Raw genomic sequence first — 20,820 nt, 5'->3', positions numbered from 1 at the left:
GATGATGATGAGAAATGGGTACTGATGTGGCAGGGTCCTCAACACCCCCAGGTCAGGGTGCAGTAGGTAGGTCACAGACAGAGCAGAGGCAGTAGGTCACAGACAACAAGGAAATAAGTGAGAAACTGGGTGTGTTCCCCTCAAAAATTCCAACAAACAATGCTACCACCCAAGAACTGAAATTGAGCAGAGGTAAGCCCATGGCAGTAATATGATATTTGCTCTGTGGCACTGGATTTCCTAGGGTTCTGCCAAATCAAACAACAACTTGAAACAAGATCCCTCTATCTTTTCACTCCTGTAATCTCCACTGATGTGAGAAATGTGCACAGAAAATCTTGCATTTATAGACACAACARTATTTTCCTGCCAGTGCCCCTTACACTGATGAATAAAGTACTGAGTGGAAGAGATGATTAGTTTGCACAACCATAATGGCAAACCAGCAGCTGAGAAATTGTGTCAGAATAAGAATATTCAGTGTAAAGTGACACTCGTAACAATGTCAAAACCACTGATACTTTGCAGTGCATCAAAACATCAACAGGCAATCCTTCCAGAGCCTGGAAGGCATTAGAAAATATATTAGTAGGAAAAAAACCCCAGAAACTATTATCATATGGAGAATTGGGGTTGTTCAGCCTGGAGATGGATTCAGGGAATTCTTCGAGTGCCTCTCAGTACCTAAAGGGGCTACAAGAGAGATGGAGAAGGACTTTTTACAAGYGTGTGTAACAACAAGACAAGGGATAATGGCTTTAMAGTGACAGACAGCAGGCTTAGRTCAGACATTGGGAAGAAATTCTTGGCTGTGAGGGTGCTGAGGCCCTGGCACAGGGTGCCAGAGAAGCTGTGGCTGCCCCATCCCTGGAACAGTCCAAGRCCAGGYTGGACGGGGCTTGAAGGGACCTGGTCTGGTGGAAAATGTCCCTGCCATGGAACRGGGTGGAACAGGATGGGCTTTAAGGTCCCTTTGAACCTCAAACCATTCCACGGTKTTATAACACATGGCTTGCATTTGAGCTCATTGTTTCTTATTTGCTATGACATGACTTCTCTATCAGGTTCCTCTCTCAGCCAAGTCAGGAAGATGAATTTCAAATAGCTGCTAATGCACACAATCTGGTGAGAACTCTATTGAAAAAATATTAAATCTTAAAAGTATAATCCTGACTTAGTCTGAAAAACATTTGTAAAGCCCCCTGGTCTGTTTGGGTTTTTTCAATTCACATCACAAGCCCCATTAAGCAGGCATGTGTTGTGGAACGCACAGCTTGCCTACAGAGTTAAGAGACTCCACTATTTGCTTTTTTGTGACAGAGGTTTTGACTGCTGCTGCACTGGGATGCATTAGGGTAATTCAATGAATCACTTCAGTTTACCCAGCATGCAGTTTTAAGTAATACAGCAAATAACACACCAAGTTAGTTTTTGATAGGTATTAATTAACTGGAGGCAGCGTATGTATTTACTTCCCTTATTTTGAAAAGATAGATGTTTTATAGCACCTACAACATTTGACTTCTGGTGAGGTGTTTTCTTACCTTTATTTTTTTACCAAGACGTTCCTTCCACTTCTCAGCTATGGAGCCTTCCACYAGGAGTAACCTGTGTAAAGGAAACAGCCAGTTACTCCATCAACAGGCTGTACAATCCAACATACACAACAGTAAGATCTCCGTGCCTGCAGAGATCCTTGCCCTTCCCATGAAGGAAATGTACACCAAGTTTTCCTTCCTTTTGYCTCTGACATTCAGCTTTATGACAGGGGAACAAAAAATAACAAATGCAGAGTTACCTGGAGCGCTCCTCGTCCTCGTAGCCCATAATGATGTACTCTTCATTGGCACTGAGTGGTGGGCACAGGCAGCCAGAATTCGTGTGAAGGTTTACAGTGTCCTTCGGAATGTTCACTAGGGAAGACTTCAGGATCTCCTTTACTTCCACTACTGCAGTGACATCATGACATTTAGTCTTCACCTCCTTCACTTTAGCCCGAATGACTGCGAAAACGTCACAGAGAGCATTGTTAGAAGCAGCAGATAATGCAGGTCACCCCTAAGCTGTTCTTGGTGACCTCTGGGATTTGTCTTTTGCATGGTGCTTTATCAGAAACTTATCTGAACTCCTGCAATGTCTCTGCCCCCATCTCTTCCCTTCATTACTTCACCCTCCACCAAGGAGGCCCAGGCATCTCAGTGTGTCTCAATAGCATGGACAGGAGCAAGCATTATGTACCAGATGGATTCTGGAGCAAGCATTATGTACCAGATGGATTCTGGAGCAAGCATGATGTACCAGATGGATTCTACACTGTGTTTCAGTTGGGCTTTGACTCCTTCCTTCCTTCCCTCCTTCCCTCCTTCCCTCCCTCCCTCCCTCCCTTTTCTCCCTCCATTCTCTCTCTTCTTCACCCTTTCCACATTAAATTTATTAAATCTATTTCCTGTAAGCTTTCCTTCTCCCTCAAGCTGTGACTGTTCCCTCTTTGCCTACCTGCACTCCAGATGAGCAAAYTTTCCCTGTCACTCTGAACCTTTCACAAAAAGTGATTGTGCATTAAAATTTCTCATATCACCACTTCTGCTGGATGACAGGCCCGTACCTTTTTTATTTTCTCCAGTGACCCAGCACCAATCTGCTCTGCTCTKTATGAACTTCAAATGCTCCTGATCCTGACCCAATGACCTCTCTAATTGTTTCCTCTCCTGCCCTTTCTTTTTGCCTTAAGTTGCACAGGAGGAAAAGTTGCCTTTCACAGGCAAAGCTTTTCATTCTCCCACAGTGACCAGTCAACTGATACCCCATGCAAACACAAAGCCAACCCAGGTCATGCTCTAGAAAATGCCACATCATTCACAGCCTGCAAACAAGAGTCCCTTTCCATTACGAATAGCAGATACCCCAAATTCTAGATGTCTCCTATCTGTAAAAGGTAATATAGAAGAAAGAAAATTATGGACTTACCATTCCCTCACTTCACCTGCATTGCCCATAACAACCATTAACCAGTTTGTATTGCAGGCACATTAAACACAGCTGCCAACAAACACTAACTTGTGCATTTAGTGTGCACAATTTACCCCTTTCTCTAAACTCTTTGAGATCTCAAAATAAAACATTGCTTTATTTTGGAGATATTTCWAATGCATTTTGAAACCTCTTTCATTTCAAAAGCTTGAGAAAATAGGCAGGGGCATGATCAGTGACTCTGCCATATGCAAGTACAGATTAGATAACAGTCACTCCAATTTTTTTATAAACAAATCCACCAAAACAGCATAAAACTGACCAGTGACCTAACAAGTGTTTGAATACAGTTATAATTTTTTAGCTTTTAACAGCAACTGTTTTTAGAAGAAGCTTGTCAGACTCTCGTTTTGTAGATGCCTCAATCTAATAAATATTATATAATCACTATAATTTAAATAAAGCCATTAAGTTCACTGAACCTAAGGCTCTTCACTTGGTTAAAAGGAAAAAGCAAGGGCCCAATAATTCAGTTCCTGTGATATGTAYTCAGTGATTTCATTGGCCTAATTTGCTTGAAACAAACAGTATGAAGAAAAATATTAGCCTGGACTTGTGATATGCCTGAAGAYCAGGACGTGTGCATTTTTTACAGGTGTTACTGACAGCATAACACAAGATGCTCATTGCTGGCTTTGATACACCAGAAGGAAAAGAACCTCTTAGATCTCATGGTGARCTAGAGGGCATGAAAGCTACCAAAAACATCTCCTTCTGCAAAAGCTGAGGATATTGGAAATCACACAGGCAGCTCAGGCACAGCAGCCCACAATGCCATTTTTGTCACGTTTTTATCACTATTCACACCAGAGAAGTGCATGAACCCCAAAWGCCTGCTCTAACACTGAAATAACAAAGACACTATTGTACTAACATATTAAGCTAATCCCCTCCATCCTTCTAATTTGGAAATGTTTCAGACTATACCTTCCTCCTGTAATAAGCAACACTGAGTTACCATCAGTGAATTTTTAAGGCTTTTTTAATGAAAATTTTCACCTTCCTGAAGCCTTAAAATAGTTGGGAGCTGGCCATGAAGCTGTTCTTACCATAGTTATAGTTGTTGCGTAGATAGGTCTTCTGGGTGGCTTTTACAGGCTTGCACTTGCAGCGGTCTAGAGAAACAGAAAGCTTTGTTTAGAAAGAAAAGAGCATGTATTCAGTCACAATCTTCCTAAAACCTTGAGCTCACACCTAATAAAAATTTCACTGAATTGACCTGCTTATTACAGTGAAATACTAAAAACCACAGGGCATTCCTGGCCTGTAATTCTGGGTGGTGTGGAACTGTGCATGAAGACCTTAAAAGTTTCTAGGAGATACATGACATACTGAAATTATAAAGAAAACAAACCCAAACCACAACACAACAATAATGACACAGAGACTTAGAGACTGAAGTGACAAAATCATCATTTTAAGCCAATTMAAGGTTCAATCCTGGTCACATCTGTGCTTGCAGGTACTTTAATTCCATCCTGGCGATGCCGTTCTCTCTTCTGTACTGAAGGAATAAAGCCCTCCTTTCTGTTCCTTTTATCATAGAGACCATAATAGAGACACAGAAAGAAAATACTATGGCAGCACATGATTTAACATTTTTTTTTGAATACTATGTGTCTCAAGTTAGTTCAGCAAACTGGGATATTCTTGCYAGCAGGCATTCATAGACAGCTGGCATTGGAAGGGACCTTTAAAGACCAACCCCCTTACAAAAAAAACAGAGAGATCTTCAACTAGATCAGGTTGCTGAGAGGCCCAACAAATTCACCATTAGGAATTGTGTAAATTTCACACAATTTTATTATGACCCATAAGTCCACATTTAATTAAAACAGAGGAATTCTTAGCCCTTGTGGCCATAAGGAAAGCCTTCAAAAAACAACACAAATGAGCACTGTCAGAGCAGCATTTCCAAYGGTGCAGATGCCAGACAGCTGGGAACTCTAACAGAGGTAAAAACATATTCATGAGTGCCCAGGGAGTGCTAACGCTGATGTTCCAGACCCTCCTGTTCATTAGCACCACTGGCATTTCACGGCTGGTTGTTCTAATGTAAATATTGACTTATTTTATATTAGTGCCTAAGTGTCATTTGGTGGAGTAATTTCAAACAGCAGATCCCAGTATTACATATGCACCGCCATCTATTTTGACATTTGATTTGGCATAAATGGAAGTAGATTTAATGCAGCTTATTTTTATRCACCTCATTCTAAATATCAATGCATGAAAGCCAGTGATTTAGTTAAATCTGACATGAAGAGTCTGAAAAAGAACTTTTATTTGCTATATAAGATCCCTGCATATTTTAAAAAAGAGATGGAATCGTAGAGTTACAGTTAACTTCACAAATCATTATTTTAAGCATTTTTGTAGTTGAAAATACAAAAAAAAACCCAAAAAAAAAAGAAAGGAAAACATTTCACAAGAAAAGTGTATTATTTCCTTGAATTTCAAACACAACCTCAGGAATCTATCTATAGAGTCCTACTTTAGCTTCTCTATGAGTTTGTGTTAAAATAACAAAGGCAGAGAAAGGAAGTGATTTTTGGCTTCTTTTCTGCCTCTGGGAGCTCATGGACACTGTTGGCCAAATTAYGGCTCCTTTTATAAGCTGCCTTGAGACAGAGCACACTCACACAGGCACCTCAGCACTCAAATCCAACAAATTGTGCACTATAACATTCTCCTGCTCTACAGTACTTTGCACTGTGTCCCTGTAGAACAAAATAGACTGAATTGCAAGGCAAGAACACAGTCTTGCATTTCCTTCTGCTTTAAGACAGTATTGGCTTGATTCAATAATTTCAGAATATATTTTATTAGTCCAGTTCTAAAAACAAATTACAGACCTGCCCATGTTCTTATTGAAGAACTTCCTAGTCACTGTCATGCTTTTAAATTTACATTTAAAAGAACTTTACAAAATGCTGCATTACTCCTAATTACTATTTAGAGATACAGAAACTAACACGGAAATCATTTGCCAAAGTCAGTTATAAAGTTAGAGCCAGGACCAATTCCTCTCTCCCAAATCCAGGCACAGTGATTTGCAAAGGAAGCTAAACTTTGACCTTACCCAGGGAGTGGGAACTCCCACAAAAGGCAGCTATAAAAATGTACTCCAGTGCCTGAAATGAGGGAAAATCCCATCCTAGCTGAGAGCCTCCTCAGAAGCTGTCAAAATTACCAGAAGAGYTCTGGGACCACAATGTTATGTCCAAGCACAGAGACAGGCAGCAGAAGCTGCCACTACTTTTGACTGAGGTCACAGCTAAATTTTCTTTTCAAGTCAATATAGGATTAACAACTGCTCAAAATCTCAGTCTTTGAAAACTTCACTCTGTAAATGCCAAAAGTCCTGGACTACACAGGAAAATGTTTTCCCCATGGRTTGCTACCAAGAAACATGCGTGTCATCTTAAATATATCTTCATGCACAATTGAAAAACTGGCTGTAATATTGATCAAGCACTCAAACCTGGCAAATGCTTTCCTGATACACAAAGGATAAAAAAACCCTCTTGGAAATTTTCTAAGAATTTGAGGAGCATGTGATGAAGCAGACAACAATGTAGTTCACAGAAGGTTTTGCCAGCAGACACTGCCAGGAAAAAAAGGTGTCTGAAATAGGGATAACCCCGCTCCCTGTGACCATGCACAGCAGCACAAGTGTTAAGCTGCAGAAAGAACAGAGCTAAGAATGGGATTTAAAAAAAAAATACATCAGTTWGCTACTTTCAAAACAAACAAAAAGTCTCTATTTACAATAGCCAAAATACAAATTTACAGAACATATAAATAATTTTGAAACATGGCCTTTTAGGTGGTCCAACTGTGTTTGTTCAAACAGGTGTAGCACATTGATCCAGAAATGATGTATGTATTATAAAAGGCAGTGATATCAGATATTGCACCAGCATTTTTTCTGTGCATCCTTRCCCTCTTTTCTGGATGGGATTTTTTTAGGTCAGGTTTTGCTTTCAGTCATGGAAAAGCATCACAACAGTAACAATACAACTGAAACTTTCCTCTTCCACTGCAGGGTCACTCACTTTTAGTTGAAACTATAAGCTTTCTACATGCCTATGGACATATCTTAATAAAGATATGCTTCATAGTTTGGTATTATAAATTTGGCATTATTAAAACCTTTTTGCAATTTGGTCACAGAGTTTAATGCTGAAATTATATGTGTCTAATGTTATGTTCCACAACCACACTTAGGTGTTTATATTAATTAAATGAGCATCAGTGCATGCTGTAGCTCATCAAMACCACTGCAGAAGGAAAGACATGGTGGCCAATGCTGGGCTTCCAAGTATCAATTTCTTGACAAAGACCTAAGAGGAAAATTTCAGACGGAATCGTAATAAAATTCAAGGAAATCTWCAGTCACTGGCTTCTTGCCTGTGCAAAAAATTCACATTTCTATAATTGTTAGCTACCACCCCGGGCTTTGCTTCTTTGCATTGGCAAGTAGTGGGAACACTAAATGAGTTTTTTTCAGTTTTTTTTTCTGTTCCAGCAAAAGCAAAACAGAAATAAAAAGCAACAGGAGACCTGCTGGAATAAAACCAATCTCAGAAGGTCTCACTCTCAACCTCCTCAGGCTAATGGGAGTGTTGTCATTATGTACAAAAAGTACTGAATTTCATTTGCAAACTTTAAGGTCAGAATGAACTATTATCTTGGTTTTACGCCAGGAAAAATCAATTTAATAATTACTCTTACTGTTCAAAACAAAACTTTTAATCAAATCAGCACAGGCCTCTTGCTTTGGTGCACATTTTGAGGCTGACCAGCCCTAAATCCCACCTGCCCAAGGAAGGCAAAAGCACACAATCTACAGTATTCTTAGTCAATACAAAGTATTTAAGTATTTGGTCAAATATTTCAAGGATTTGAAAGTCTACAGTTTATTATACTGCTCTATAAAAATGTACTTACCAATGCCGGTGCCTCTGCAGTTGCCATTATTAGAATCCATAGGGAAATCTGGCATGGATTTGTAAAATATGTAAAGGAATGTTAGTATTTTTAATATTGGATTATTTCACTACACATACATTACAATGTTTTCTCTTTCTCTAATATTTAGTACATGGAAACTTAATAATTTCATTAATAAACAGTTTTTCATGTTCTAGAGGTCAGTCCAATAAAGTTGACACAATTTCTTACCCAATTTTCACCCGAATCCAGCATATCATGTTAAATGCTGAAGCAGACTAAATATCCCACCTCCATTGGTACAGACTGGCAGGTTTCAGACAAGAATTGACATTTATGTCATGAATTTTGGTCACCTACAAAAAGTACATGTAGTATTTGCATTTCATTAGATGATGAAGGAGRAATTACTTTTGGTTTGTTTTTTTGGTTACTGAGGAAATCAAATCAACCAACCATAATCATACTGTTGAAGTAAATGCCAAAATAAATGTTTAGACCTTCCCCTCAGTTTAAAAACACATTACTTTGAAGGGCAGATAAGAACAGAAATTTTAAAAGGCACTATGCCCAAAGAACTGTTTTTAAACACTTTCATAAGTGGAGTGCATCCCACATCAATAAAATGCATGGTTTCAAATCTATTTATTAAATCACACAATTTAATGGGTTTACACACATACTTAATCATGAAAAACAAATATGCTAATTCACATATCCYTGAATGAGCTAAGGACAAAATAAATGCAAGAGCAACAAGAACTGGGAGAGAGGCAGGATACTTTACTAGAATGGCACAAAAAATGGAAAAGCAAAGGAGCTTCAAAAAAAAAGCTCCTCTGTAATTTTGCATGCTGTGCCATCTATTCTGGTCTTCCAGTTCTGGACTCTGGTACCCTACAATCACCTTAGAACCTGACATAATCATGAGGCAACACCACTGCTTTTACAACGTAGGACAAATGTGACAAAAGCTCCTCTCTCACAGCCTGAGCTGTAGGGATTTGACTGAAAAACAGCCCAGGACACTGATGATACTCAGAATTCATGAAGACTTTACATGTGGGGATTAAATTGTAAGGTCTGGGATTATTATTTACTCACAAATTCTGTAAATACATTCTCTAAAACACCTGTTTACAAGAAAAATAATATTACTTAGCTAACATTCTAATTTTGCCACTTTCTTAAAAAAATAAACATCTCCACCTTAATGAATACTTATACTACTCATAGCAACATGAAACTTCTTTTACATAAATGAAGATGTAGCTAAATCAGTCAGGCAAGAGTAAAACTGAAAAACAACTAATTCCCTCACACAACAATTAACTTTAAAAAATTTGAGACTTTGGGAATAATGATTCTAACCAACACAAAGAGCAATGGGTATAGAAAATAGCCTAGAAAGATTGAATAGGTGCTCTTTTATATTCAATATCCCGATGCTAATAAAAAAATCACATCCATTTTCTTGCAAATAAAGTTCCAAACTCCCACAGGATCTGAGTTTATAGAAAAAACCCTAAAATTTCTATGGAGGCAACCTGGTCTGTGCTTCTCAGATACTTCCACAGTACCTCTGAATTTTCACMGTGCTGCCTCGTAACAAGTCAAACCATCCAAGCTGATTCTTACTGGTTTGACTTTGATTATTCACAGTCATTATTCATAACCTGAGTTATTCTCAATGCATTAAGAAGGCATTTTATATTGCATCAAATGCGTTCCAGTATTGCAGGATGTGATGAAAGAGGAATTATAATGCCTTYCCCCTTGCAAATGGTAAGCAAAAGGATAACCACACTGCTTCTCATTCTTCCTCTCCTGGGCCAATTATCTACTGTCTTGTTCATTAAACCAAGCTGCAGCTTTAAATCTACAATTCTTTCTGATGTGGTAAAAGCAGGTAYTTCAGGGATAGTTTGTTCATACCTTCCAAGCACATTCCCTATTCCAACAAAATTCTTATCACAGGCAGGTTTTTTCTTCATCACAGAGAAGACAAGAGAAGTGTCAGATTAAATGTGCTACACCCAGGAAAGGAAAAGGAAGCCCTGAAATGCACTGCTCCTACCTAAACCAAGGACAAACCAAAGCAGGCATGACTTCATGGTGCTCAAACAAACCAAGTCCAATTCACATTGAAATTACAACTCAAAATAACCCAGAGCCCCATAAAGGATTCACAGCCTTCCCTGGCCCACATGATCGTCAGTATTGCTTGAGGAACATTCCTGTGAGCTCACACCATCATGGGGAGGACTGGAGAATGCATATTAGCAGGATAGCCAAAGAGGGGAATATTATCCAGAGGTCCAATACAAAAGTTTCCCATTAATTTTTTTTTTTTAGAAGCAGGGGACAAAAATCCAAACTGATTTTTTCCAATAAGCCATCTTAATTAATTGCTTTTCAGAGGGATTCTATATTTAAAAAAAAAAACCAAAAAACCAAAACTAGGCACTAACTTTYATTTTAACTAAATAAAAGCCACTTACACAGTAACTGTACCAAATAACAATGCCCACATCACAGATTTGGATGAGARGATTGGAAAAGAGAAACAACTTGGTAGTACCTACTTTTGTGCCAACATCTTTCTTATATCACTGTTTAAATAAATAAAAGGCAGAGAAAGGAYAAAAGTAATGTGATCCTGATTGTCATTATGATTAAAGAATATGGTCCAGCTGTTATTATTGCCACTCCARGCAAACTGCTCCAAAGAACCAAACCATAGTGAGTGGCTGCTCCCTGTGCACCTTCTTCAGATGGAGACAACTGTGAGCCCCATAATTTAGGAATCCCTTCCACGATGCATGAATTCATTGTCATTTACTGCAGCTCTTAGTAAAGCAAGGATSTTTGCTAAATTGCCTGCAAATCATGCACAGAAAAGCCAAGCAATACAAAAATTGATTCTAGTTAACATTAAATACAAAGAACTCGAACTTCAAGTTGTAGAGCAACTGGCAACAGTGGCAACATGCCTGCTCCACTAACAAACTATTCCTCACAACCAATCCCACCAGGTTTTGATGACATTTAATRGCCCAGATACTGACTCAATGCTCARATTGTAAAAGCCAGGGGACCCAGCCTACAAAGGCACACAAACTGKAGCAAGCACCTAACACCATCAGTGGTACTTTCATTAATAATGTTTAAATCTCTCATTTACCTCCCCTGCTCTCTCTCAGGCTTGAAGATTCTAATAATCTTCTAATAATAGTTAAAAACTGAGAAATGAGGCAGCTCCCAAATTTTGAGCAAAGAGCTAAATAAATTTCAACTTCATAAATGATACCCTGTTCTCAGCACGGTCTGTAACATTCCCCCAGCACTGTCATGCACATCAACTGCTCTAAGCAGAGCCAGGCAAAGACTGAGTCAGAAAAAAATAGAGCTTCAAAACCACTGTTTTGGAAATTAAATTATTAATAWATAAGAAACMAGCATGGGAAAYGGCTTGTTCACTTGTCTTTTAAGCYGACAATGYSMAATTAAAATACTGGGWTACTATGAACTCATCCAGACAGACATGGAGGATTTGGGTGACATGGAGAAATCATGGGTTCACATATGATTTCAGAAAATGGGTGTCCATCATGTGAATAATCTGTAATTTTCTTTAATGTTTAAGAGATGGCAGTTTTTTAAAAAAAATTCAAAGTTCTCCTCACACATCTTATGATAGTTTGTGTTAACTACACATGGTTGGATACCTTGTGATGTTGCTTCCCTGTTCTCCAACATCTTATTAACAGGCCAACAAACCTTCAAGCTAYTTTTTATCAAAAGAAACGGTGAGGCAACCTGCCAGACAGATCTGCCTTCCAAAATGCACAGCACCTATCACACTGCTCAGATTTTGCTGCTAGCTCCCCCTTCAAAACACGAACAAACATGTCACTTGAGACATAAACATTCTGCTAGATGTTAGCTGCCAAGAACACAWGTCAAAGACCTTTTTTTAGTCAGCATCCCAATGCCAACATTGGTCACTTTTTATGGGTAAAAATTCTAGATTCCAGACAGTTTTGTCTCTCAGCAGTTCCAGCTGTTTCACACACATGAGAAGGTTTGACAGGGCCCTGCACRAGGGMAGCAGATAATCTGATAGACTGGAGGAAGAACAAGCATATGCACATGAAGACTGAAATATCTGGAGCAAGGGAACAGGCCCTCTCACAGATACAAGACAGCTTGAACTAAAGTCTGCAAGCAGAACCACTTTCATCTCCAAAAAGCACAGGACAGGGATGTGGGATAAATGCCACAGGAGACYTCAGACATCAGCATGCACTAATCTGACATCTGGGGTGTTAATGTATCATCAGGATGCTCTTTCTTCCTCCATCCTGGATGATGATTTGTGGGATCCTCCACGAAAAGCCAAAATATTCAGCATCGTACCTGCCCCCAAAACACCCACACCATGCTGCAGCATCCCTCTGCTTTCTGGAAAAGGAACCTGGGCGCTTCCCAAAAGAGAATGACAAATCAAGAAAGGCACACTTCCCACATGAYACTTGCTTTAAGGTGGTGTCTGTAACCTGAGGAACTTAAGCCCTCCAAATCAGCCGTCCCACTCAGGTTTTGGAGACCAGCACMAGGCTGGGGGTGTGCACAGCTATTCCTCTACCTGAGCCCAAAACACAGCACTGCTGTCAGCTTTCTCCACCACAGACAGCAGCAGCCTCACCATGCCAGCAGCCCCTTGGTCCCAGGAGTGATGTGTCCAGACCTTTCTCACCACCTGGGCTCACATGGAAAGAGGTCCCAGAAGAAGTCTTTGGTGGACGGTGCCTCAACAGCTGAAAGTGAACTTCTTACTGGGATTTATCAAGATTTTACCAACCACGGTTCCTCCGTATTTTGCAACAGCCATAGGCTTCTGGGATGCAGGGAATACAACTGGCCTGAGAAACCAGTCCCTGCTCCAACAAGGACAAACACCTGACTACATCATCCTTAAGTCTGCTCCCCTGTGGGAAGGACTACACAAGTGTACTACTGTTGACCAGCAATGCAGAAAGCTCATAAAGAAAGGAAACAGCAGAACCCTGTTACAAGTAGCAAAAGAATGAAAGCAAAAACAAGATTTCACTTCTGAAGAATAAAAAAGCCCCTTCTACAACAGAAAGCCATGCATGCCCTACTACATGTACTTTACAGACAGCAGAAGAGGCTAAAATGCTTAGGAGATAAATGAAAGCAAATAAGAGCAGGTATTCTGCACACTCCTCAYCAGGCAATTGGTTATTTGTGTCTTCTACTTGGCTGCAATCCTTTATTTGGAGAATTGAAATTCACCTTACCTCTTCCTAGAACAGGAATCCTTCCCTCTGCCTTCTAAAAGAACAGTTTTATTCCCTCAAGAAGGATTCTTTCAGTCTGGTGCATAATGCATCAGTTCAAAATATTCAGCCCAGAAATGAGAATGTCATCAGGTTCTCATTCACTGAAAGAGAGTTTTCATRGATCTGGCCCTGGAATCCCTCAAAGAGGTTATTGTACTGCTGAGGTCCTCAGAAATAGGTAACTCGGGGGCAATTTCAGCCAAGCTTCCTCCCTCCAGATTTGAATGTGATTGCTTTCAAATCGCTGCAGACCTGCCAAACTTTGCTCATGTTGGAGCCATTTTTAAGGTGGTTTTGAAAGCACCTCAACGATGCAGAGAAAAGTGCTTGGTGCTCAAAACTACATCTGCCTGAAACAACTCCAGCAGGTCTGCAGCCCTCAGAGGGCAGCAGCTGGTGGCAAAAATAGATGGCTGTGTTCATGGGCTGGGGGAAAAAGTATGAAAAGGCAAGAGGGAAGTAGTTAGAGAGAAATAGCAGTAATGACAGGAGATAGCAGGGTATGGAGGTTTCAAGAGGTGCAGAGGGTAAGGGAATGGAGTCAGAGAAAGAGTAGGGTTTGTCTGGCCTGTAAATAAATGGAGGTGAAGAGAGCAGCTTACCTGGGAAGGCTGAGCTGGGGAGCACGGTCAGGAAACYGAAGCATATTTTGTTAGGAGAAGAAAACAGGAATTACAGTGTTTGGCATTAYTGGCAGTGGGATACATAAAGCATTTGGTAGCGGGGCAGAAGCACAAACACTGTGCTGAGCACAGCACAAAAAATACCCCTTTCATTCCCAGGCCATTGCTTGGGGAGGACGGAGAGGTGAGATCTCACAACAGAGCACTGAAGCTGTGGGGGCTGAAGGAGCCAGGCAGCAGCACAAGCTCGTGGGTTGCACGGGTGCCTCTCTGCTCTGACCCTTTGGGGCTGCTGTCCCACCCCAGCACTGATGTCCCACTCCTCCAAAGGGAGAGGTGTGGCACAGCCACCACACTGCAACTTTGCCTCAAGGGAAACGGCAGCCTGCTTCCACCAGCAGCAAATGCTTTCCTGAAAGGTGCAGCARCTGCAGTCACCTTGTAAAAGGTCAGAGCTCACTCGTGATTACTACTCACTGGCCTGCTTTAATCTCCTGTTCAATAGAGCCCTGTATTCAGTATTTCTGCGATGTTCAGCTCACCACGCTGGAGCAGTGTCCTGCCAGCTCCTCAGCACAAAGGCAGCTGTGACAGGAGCAGGATCCCTGAGCCACAGCAGSTTTGGTGGCCTGAGTGTGCTGAGAYGCTCCTGCCTCTKATGRTCCTGCYGGATGGCAGCTGGACACCCAGCACCAGCCATCCTGTGGGCCCACAGGGAGCTCAGCTGGCCAAACTGGGTGCACTGAGAAAGGTGAGGAGCTCCAGCAGCCTCTCTGAGGCCACAATGGCCAGACACCATCAGGGCTGCACAGGAGCTGACTCAGGTGCAGGAGACAGCATTGGGCTCGCTCAGGGGATATTGGGAACAAAACACAATGGAAAGCTGCACTTTGCCAAGCTCCTCACCCAGCCATAAATCTAGAGCCCAGGGAGCCCCTGGAGAGCCTGTGCTGTAACCTGTACCTTCGGTGCTCTCCACTGAGATGAGCAGGTTTGCTCCCCTTCAGGCGTGCAGGTGCCACCACTGGCATAGGAGGTGCCTGGGGGAGACCTCGACCCCAAAACTCCTGCTTGGGGCTCCCCTGGGCACAGCTCTTTCCCCAAACTCTGTGGAAGGGGTGCCTTATGCGGGCGGGGAGCACCCTGCTTTGGGAGGGAGCGGCCGGAGATGATCAGAAAGGCACAGGGGAGCCGGCAGCTTCTATGGGGGCTGCCCCTCTCTTGGGTGGCTCTCGCTTCTCTGCCAGCGACCGCTGCCGACGGATCCCCGAGGAGCGGTACGGAAAAGYTTCCCGTTCCTGTGGAACCAGGGCTGTCGCTCCCACCCTCGCACGCGWTCCCCAGCGCGGTGGCGGGGCTGTCACTTGTCACACACACTCTGCGCCCAACAGCAAAACTTTCCMAGCGGCGACGCGGCTGCTAAAGGCAGAGAAAAGAGAGCGAAAGAGCGGAGGGCAAAGCAAAGAGAATCAGAGAGCAGTCGGAGGGGAGGCAGGGCACCCGGGTCGGCTGAGCTGGGCTGTGCTGGGCTGAGCTGGGCTGAGCTGAGCTGTGCTGGGCTGAGCTGGGCTGAGCTGGGCTGTGCTGGGCTGAGCTGGGCTGAGCTGGGCTGTGCTGCGCTGTGCTGGGCTGGGCTGAGCTGGGCTGTGCTGGGCTGAGCTGGGCTGTGCTGAGCTGGGCTGAGCTGAGCTGAGCTGGGCTGTGCTGAGCTGAGCTGAGCTGAGCTGAGCTGAGCTGAGCTGAGCTGCCCTCCCCGCCCGCCGCTATTGTCCCCATGCCGATGCGGTCCCCGCGCACTCACCCGCGCCCTCGGCGGTGACGATGGCCTCGGGGGAGATGCACACCCCGCGGTCGTAGACCGGCAGCTCGTCGCAGGCCAGGCTGTCGGGCCAGGCGTGGCTGTAGCGCACCAGGACGGGCTCGCAGCCGGCGCGGGCGCGCTCGCACACGGACTTGCAGGGCTTGATGGGTTCGTGCTGGAAGTCGATGGTGCAGATGGGCGCGTACATGGCGCACAGGAAGAACAGAAGGTCGGGGCTGCAGTTGGTGCCCAGCAGCCCCTCGAACTGCTCCATGGCCAGCACGGCGTTGGCCTGCGTGCTGTGGTGCAGGTGGTTCGGCATCTTGGTCATGTTCCAGGGCAGCGGCTTGCAGAGCGGGATGCGCACCGGCTCGCAGGCCGCCCCTCGGCCCGGCGGAGCCCGGCCCAGCAGCAGCAGCCCGGCCAGGGCCAGCACCGGCAGCCCCCGCCACATGCCGCCCGGCCCGACGGTAAGCGAGGGGCCGAGCGGGCACAGCGCGGAGCGGCAGCGGCTCCGCCCGCCCCGGCCCGGGGTCCCGCCTCTCCGCCCCGCAGCCCGGCCCCGAACAAAGGAGAGCCCCGGGCAGGAGGGAGGGCTCTGCTTTCTGGGAAGAGCCACGGCGAAATTTGCCTCTTCCTCGCCGGAAGGCAGGAGGGCGCTTAAATTCTCCCCGAAGTAAAAACCTTTTTGTGAACGTGAGCACGATTTCAGACCAATCTCTCGGAGATAACATTCATATATTTTTTTAGGAAAGACTTTTTTTTTTTTTTTTTTCAGACACTATCCAATGCTTGTGCAGGAGGTGCACACAAAAAGCACATCGCCTAGAAATAGCGAAGGGTGACCAGTTTTAAAGGACAGAAATACTGTTGAGAGGCTTAAAAATGAGGGAGATTCGGCTGAGCAGCTGGGGATGCTTTCTTTGCAGAAGATTAAAAAAAAATTTAAAGAGGTCAGATACTGTTTAGGATACCTTGCAAAGCAGTGTCACAATTAAGGGAGTTCTGATTTAATCTGAAAAAGAGTACCTTGATATAATCATAGAATCACAGAATAGTTTGAGTTTGAAGGGACCTTAAAGATCATCCAGCTCCAACCCCCTGCCATGAACCGGGATACCTTCCACTAGRCCAGGYTGCACAGAGAAAAYGAGCTGATGTTTATTASCTGAATAAATTCTTTCCAGTTATAAAGGGACTGAGCAACTGCTCGATCACRCATTTATTATTCCAGTTTCTGCTCCTAAATCAAACCCGCAGGTACAAACACACCACAAGCTGGTGCTCAGAAACCAGTCCAAAAAATGTGAACAGGCTGTGAAAGCAACCATRGATACAGACTCAGAAACATAGAGTCCCAAGCCTGGAAAAGCTTTTTTKCAGTTTTTATGACTGCAGATGAAATATTGGTCCCTTTAACTCAGTTGCTAATGTCCTGTTGGCTCCAGCAAAGACATGTGCTAAGAAAAGGAGTTGCAATATGGCCAGTGGAGCAGAGTACCTTTTATTTGCCCACTTCCACAGGCAGGTGCAAATTTCAAGGACCAAAGTCTCATTCCCTGCACTCCCAGAAGAAAAGTTGGTTCTCAAAGGTAGGCCGAAATGTTCACACACATGTGCATGTAACAGCCTTGGGAACAATCAGTCAGGCTGCCCATGACCCTGAGCCCAAATTCAGAATTGCAGAATAGCCATGAAGAGAGGAAAAGGGAAGCTTGCTCATTTGCAGGGGGAATTAGAGACAGGACTGTTTTTACTCATCCTCTCAGCTCTTCAGATTCAGTCACAGCAAAGCCTCAGGCTTGAGTTTTTCCTTGCAATGTGAAAAAACATGTTAAAAAAATATGTGGTGTAATAAAAACCTTTCCCAGCTGGTTGGGAACTGAATACACTGGGACCTGCCCTGACAGTGGGAGTGAGAACAGCACATCCCTGAGAATCCGAGTCCAGCAAGATGGGCCAGGAAAATGCAAAATCAGCATTGGCATGCATGATACTTTGGCATACTTTTCTACTTCAACATGAAATTCTCCCATGTCTGTACTTTATTTCTGGGAACGTTTTATTTCAGATTGATAATCGATAATTACACGCAGTTTTAGAAACATTTCCTGTGCTTTGCCAGGAAAAGCATTGATAATGCTGAATATTCCTATGCCTGCAATAAGTTTAAGCTTTTAGCCCCAAGTCTATATGATGTGCATGAGAGTACCTTCATTTAAACAGTAAAATTTCTGAGAATTCTTTCAGAACAGCAAATGCTGACATCTCCCCGAGCCCACAAATACCAAAGCACATGGCTGTGCAATGTGGCTTCACATGTTCCAATACTGCAGTGAAGTTACCTCCYGTGCATTCAGCTGGCAGAGCTCTGCTGGCAATCTGGGGCAGCCTGGGAGAGGATCAGCTGCAGACAGAATTGGGCAACTACTGGCCCACGGGACTGTCTGCATTCATTACCTCTTCATGCTTCCAGTATAAATCACTTGATTCGAGGTGGTAAAAATTCACCTCTGGCTGGAACTAGGMGATCTGATTACTGACCCAAAACATTGCTGTTTTAACCAAACATTTACACTTCAGTGTCTGCCARGTTATTTTCTGTGGCCAGTCTTGACACCATTTTAAACAGATGAGGAGCCTGTGAAGAGCAGGGCTGTGGTTTCATGCTATCAAAATTCAGCCACAGTGCTTTGCCTTGCAGGTGGAGTTCCACTAGCAGGAAAATAAAATGGCTGGGGRAAAAGAGCAAACTACCAACCCACTCTCTGTCTTCAAGTGCAATTACTGCACAACACARAAACTGCTAAGTGGAACTACAATAGGTGTACATACTTAAAATGGTGACTAGGGAGTTTGTGTGTTAGCTGAGACARCATGTGCTGTGATATCTGAAATTTTCCACCAGTCTCAAAATACAAAGTARCTTTTACTCTGGGTGCTACCACAATGCCATTCAGGAACTTTACTCCCTTCTCTCCCACCACTTTCTTAAGATTTATGAAGAAAACAAAATCTCTTTCTTTCTACAGCATCCATCAGCAGGGCAGTGCTAAAACTCTGGGGGTGGGTGGTGACAACAATCAAATTCCTTGTCTTGGACAACTCCAAAAGGGCTTAGTCAAACTGTGGCATCATCATTTTGTCAGCTTGATGTCATRCATGACCAGCGAGAATTTCTTAATAAAAGCATGCCCAAGCAGCAGACTGAGATCAGCACTGCATGCCTGTGACTTTCCTGGTAGACTTTGTGGGGTTGGTACAGACTTATAAATTTAAAGAATAATAATACAGACCATAGYATCACACAAAGTCATTTCCTAGAATAAACAAGAGCTCAGTGGGGTTGAGGCCTGAGGAAGGGATTTTCCTCTGGAATAGCTCATACAAAAATTACAGAAAAAGGGTATTTATTATCATTATCATTCCCCCCAAGAAACACAGTAACCCACAACAGTGCATAGTGCCTGGGGTCCAACTCACTCATCCACAACACCATTTTAAAAAACCAACTTRGTTGCCTTGGAGTGCCACAAGGATGGATTTCAGCAGGAGGTGGCAGGATAACACTGACAGCCCTGGGGATGGTCAGCCAATTTTATTTGGGCATACACAAACAGAGCAGAATGAGGAGGGCTGTGGAGAAGATGAATAGGGATTGTGGGCTTTGTTGTTGCACCCTTCCCCAAAAGGAAACTAAGTAAGGAACTGCTTCCAGATGCCTGGCATTAATTTATTTTTTTTGTTATTTCCTCCTTTCCATAGTGTCTGTTCCTCTCCCTGGCTCCAGTCTTGTTTTTCAATTGTGGGAGGCAATATTCAGATATTCAGATAAACAGCAAAAGGCTTAAGAAGCAAGAGCTGGTTTTCTGAGATGCTTTGAAAAGCTTCACTATCTGAACTGTCCATTAGGAAAATTTCATGGCTCAAAATACAGACATACACTTATTTCAAATTTAAGCTGGAACAACTATGTTGCGGAATTGAAATATAGAAATACGACCTTACTAAATAATAAAATGGCAATGTGAAGAATTTGCAACAGTAAAAAATACAAAAAGGTGTGGCCAGGAGGAACATGTTGCAGTCAAGGCAGTCTGAAGTGTATTTGTTAGCATTAGTTCTATCCTGAAGTGTTACAGTCTCCCTTTAGAGACAAGAAACTTCCCCACACACACACCCCAGAGGCTTACCTCTATAAAAGCAGGGGATGCTTATAGACCAGAGGAGGCACAGAGAGGATGAAAGCCCAGCTCAAACCAGATCTCACCTACTCTGGCCTGGGGCAGAGTTCAGCAGATCAACAAAYCTGTATTTACGTTTCTAAGAGAAGAGGTACTAACTACATACCGTGGATGCATTTAATCCCATAGGCTACAAGTGGCTGAGAAATGAGTGTGCATCTAAAACAAACTGCTATTGACAGGACAAGATGGAATAGCTTCAAACTGAAAGAGAGCAGGTTTAGACTGATACTAGAAGAAATCCTTGGCTGTGAGGGAGTGAGGCCCTGGCAGAGGTTGCCCAGAGCAGCTGTGGCTGCCCCATCCCTGGAAGTGTCCAGGGCCAGTGTGGATGGGGCTTGGAACAACCTGGGATAGTGGAAGGTGTCCCTGCCTCATAGGAGGGAGGGTGGAATGAGATAATATTTAAAGTCCCTACCAACCCAACCCTTTCATGATTCTGAGGAAAAAATGCAGAACAAGTGTTCTAACAACTACCTTGAAGATGCAGGGGCCCGTGCACATTTGTATTTTAGATAAAATAAACCATAAACCTCATCAGCCCTGGAGGGAACAGCCTGTGTTAGTTGTAAGCTCCAGGTGACTCTATATATTAGGTCATCTCTCCACTTTKGCATGTTCTGCCAGACCCTTCGGATCAGTGACCTGTGGCAGTGTTCAGGGAAGATTCAAGCTCACTCTGTGCTTGGGGGGCTTCCCAACATCCSCCAAGGGCCCAGTGGGCTGCTGTTTATAAACCAGGACTGTTCTTTATGTCTGGTCCTGCCCATTCCAACTGAAAAAATGTGCAGGTGTGACCA

General features: G+C 43.3%; 1 protein-coding gene across 1 annotated transcript in view; it reads right to left on the bottom strand.

Moving 5' to 3' along the window:
• The window catches only part of FRZB (frizzled related protein), a 19,066-nt gene extending 2,789 nt beyond the window's left edge, over nucleotides 1-16,277 (bottom strand). The window contains exons 1-5 of the mRNA XM_057389839.1: nucleotides 15,777-16,277; nucleotides 7,984-8,031; nucleotides 4,080-4,145; nucleotides 1,799-2,003; nucleotides 1,545-1,608 (exon numbers count right to left, since the gene is read on the bottom strand). Of these exons, the coding sequence (XP_057245822.1) occupies nucleotides 1,545-1,608; nucleotides 1,799-2,003; nucleotides 4,080-4,145; nucleotides 7,984-8,031; nucleotides 15,777-16,230 (837 nt within the window). The 5' untranslated portion in view covers nucleotides 16,231-16,277. The remainder of the gene's footprint in view (nucleotides 1-1,544; nucleotides 1,609-1,798; nucleotides 2,004-4,079; nucleotides 4,146-7,983; nucleotides 8,032-15,776) is intronic.
• Nucleotides 16,278-20,820: the final 4,543 nt, after the last annotated feature.

This window comes from Malurus melanocephalus, unplaced genomic scaffold (genome assembly GCF_030028575.1).
Source record: "Malurus melanocephalus ecotype Western Australia unplaced genomic scaffold, MMel_1.1 scaffold_20, whole genome shotgun sequence".
Lineage (NCBI taxonomy): Eukaryota > Metazoa > Chordata > Aves > Passeriformes > Maluridae > Malurus > Malurus melanocephalus.
Note: the sequence above shows the minus strand (reverse complement) of the source record. Positions and strands in the feature narration are given on the sequence as shown.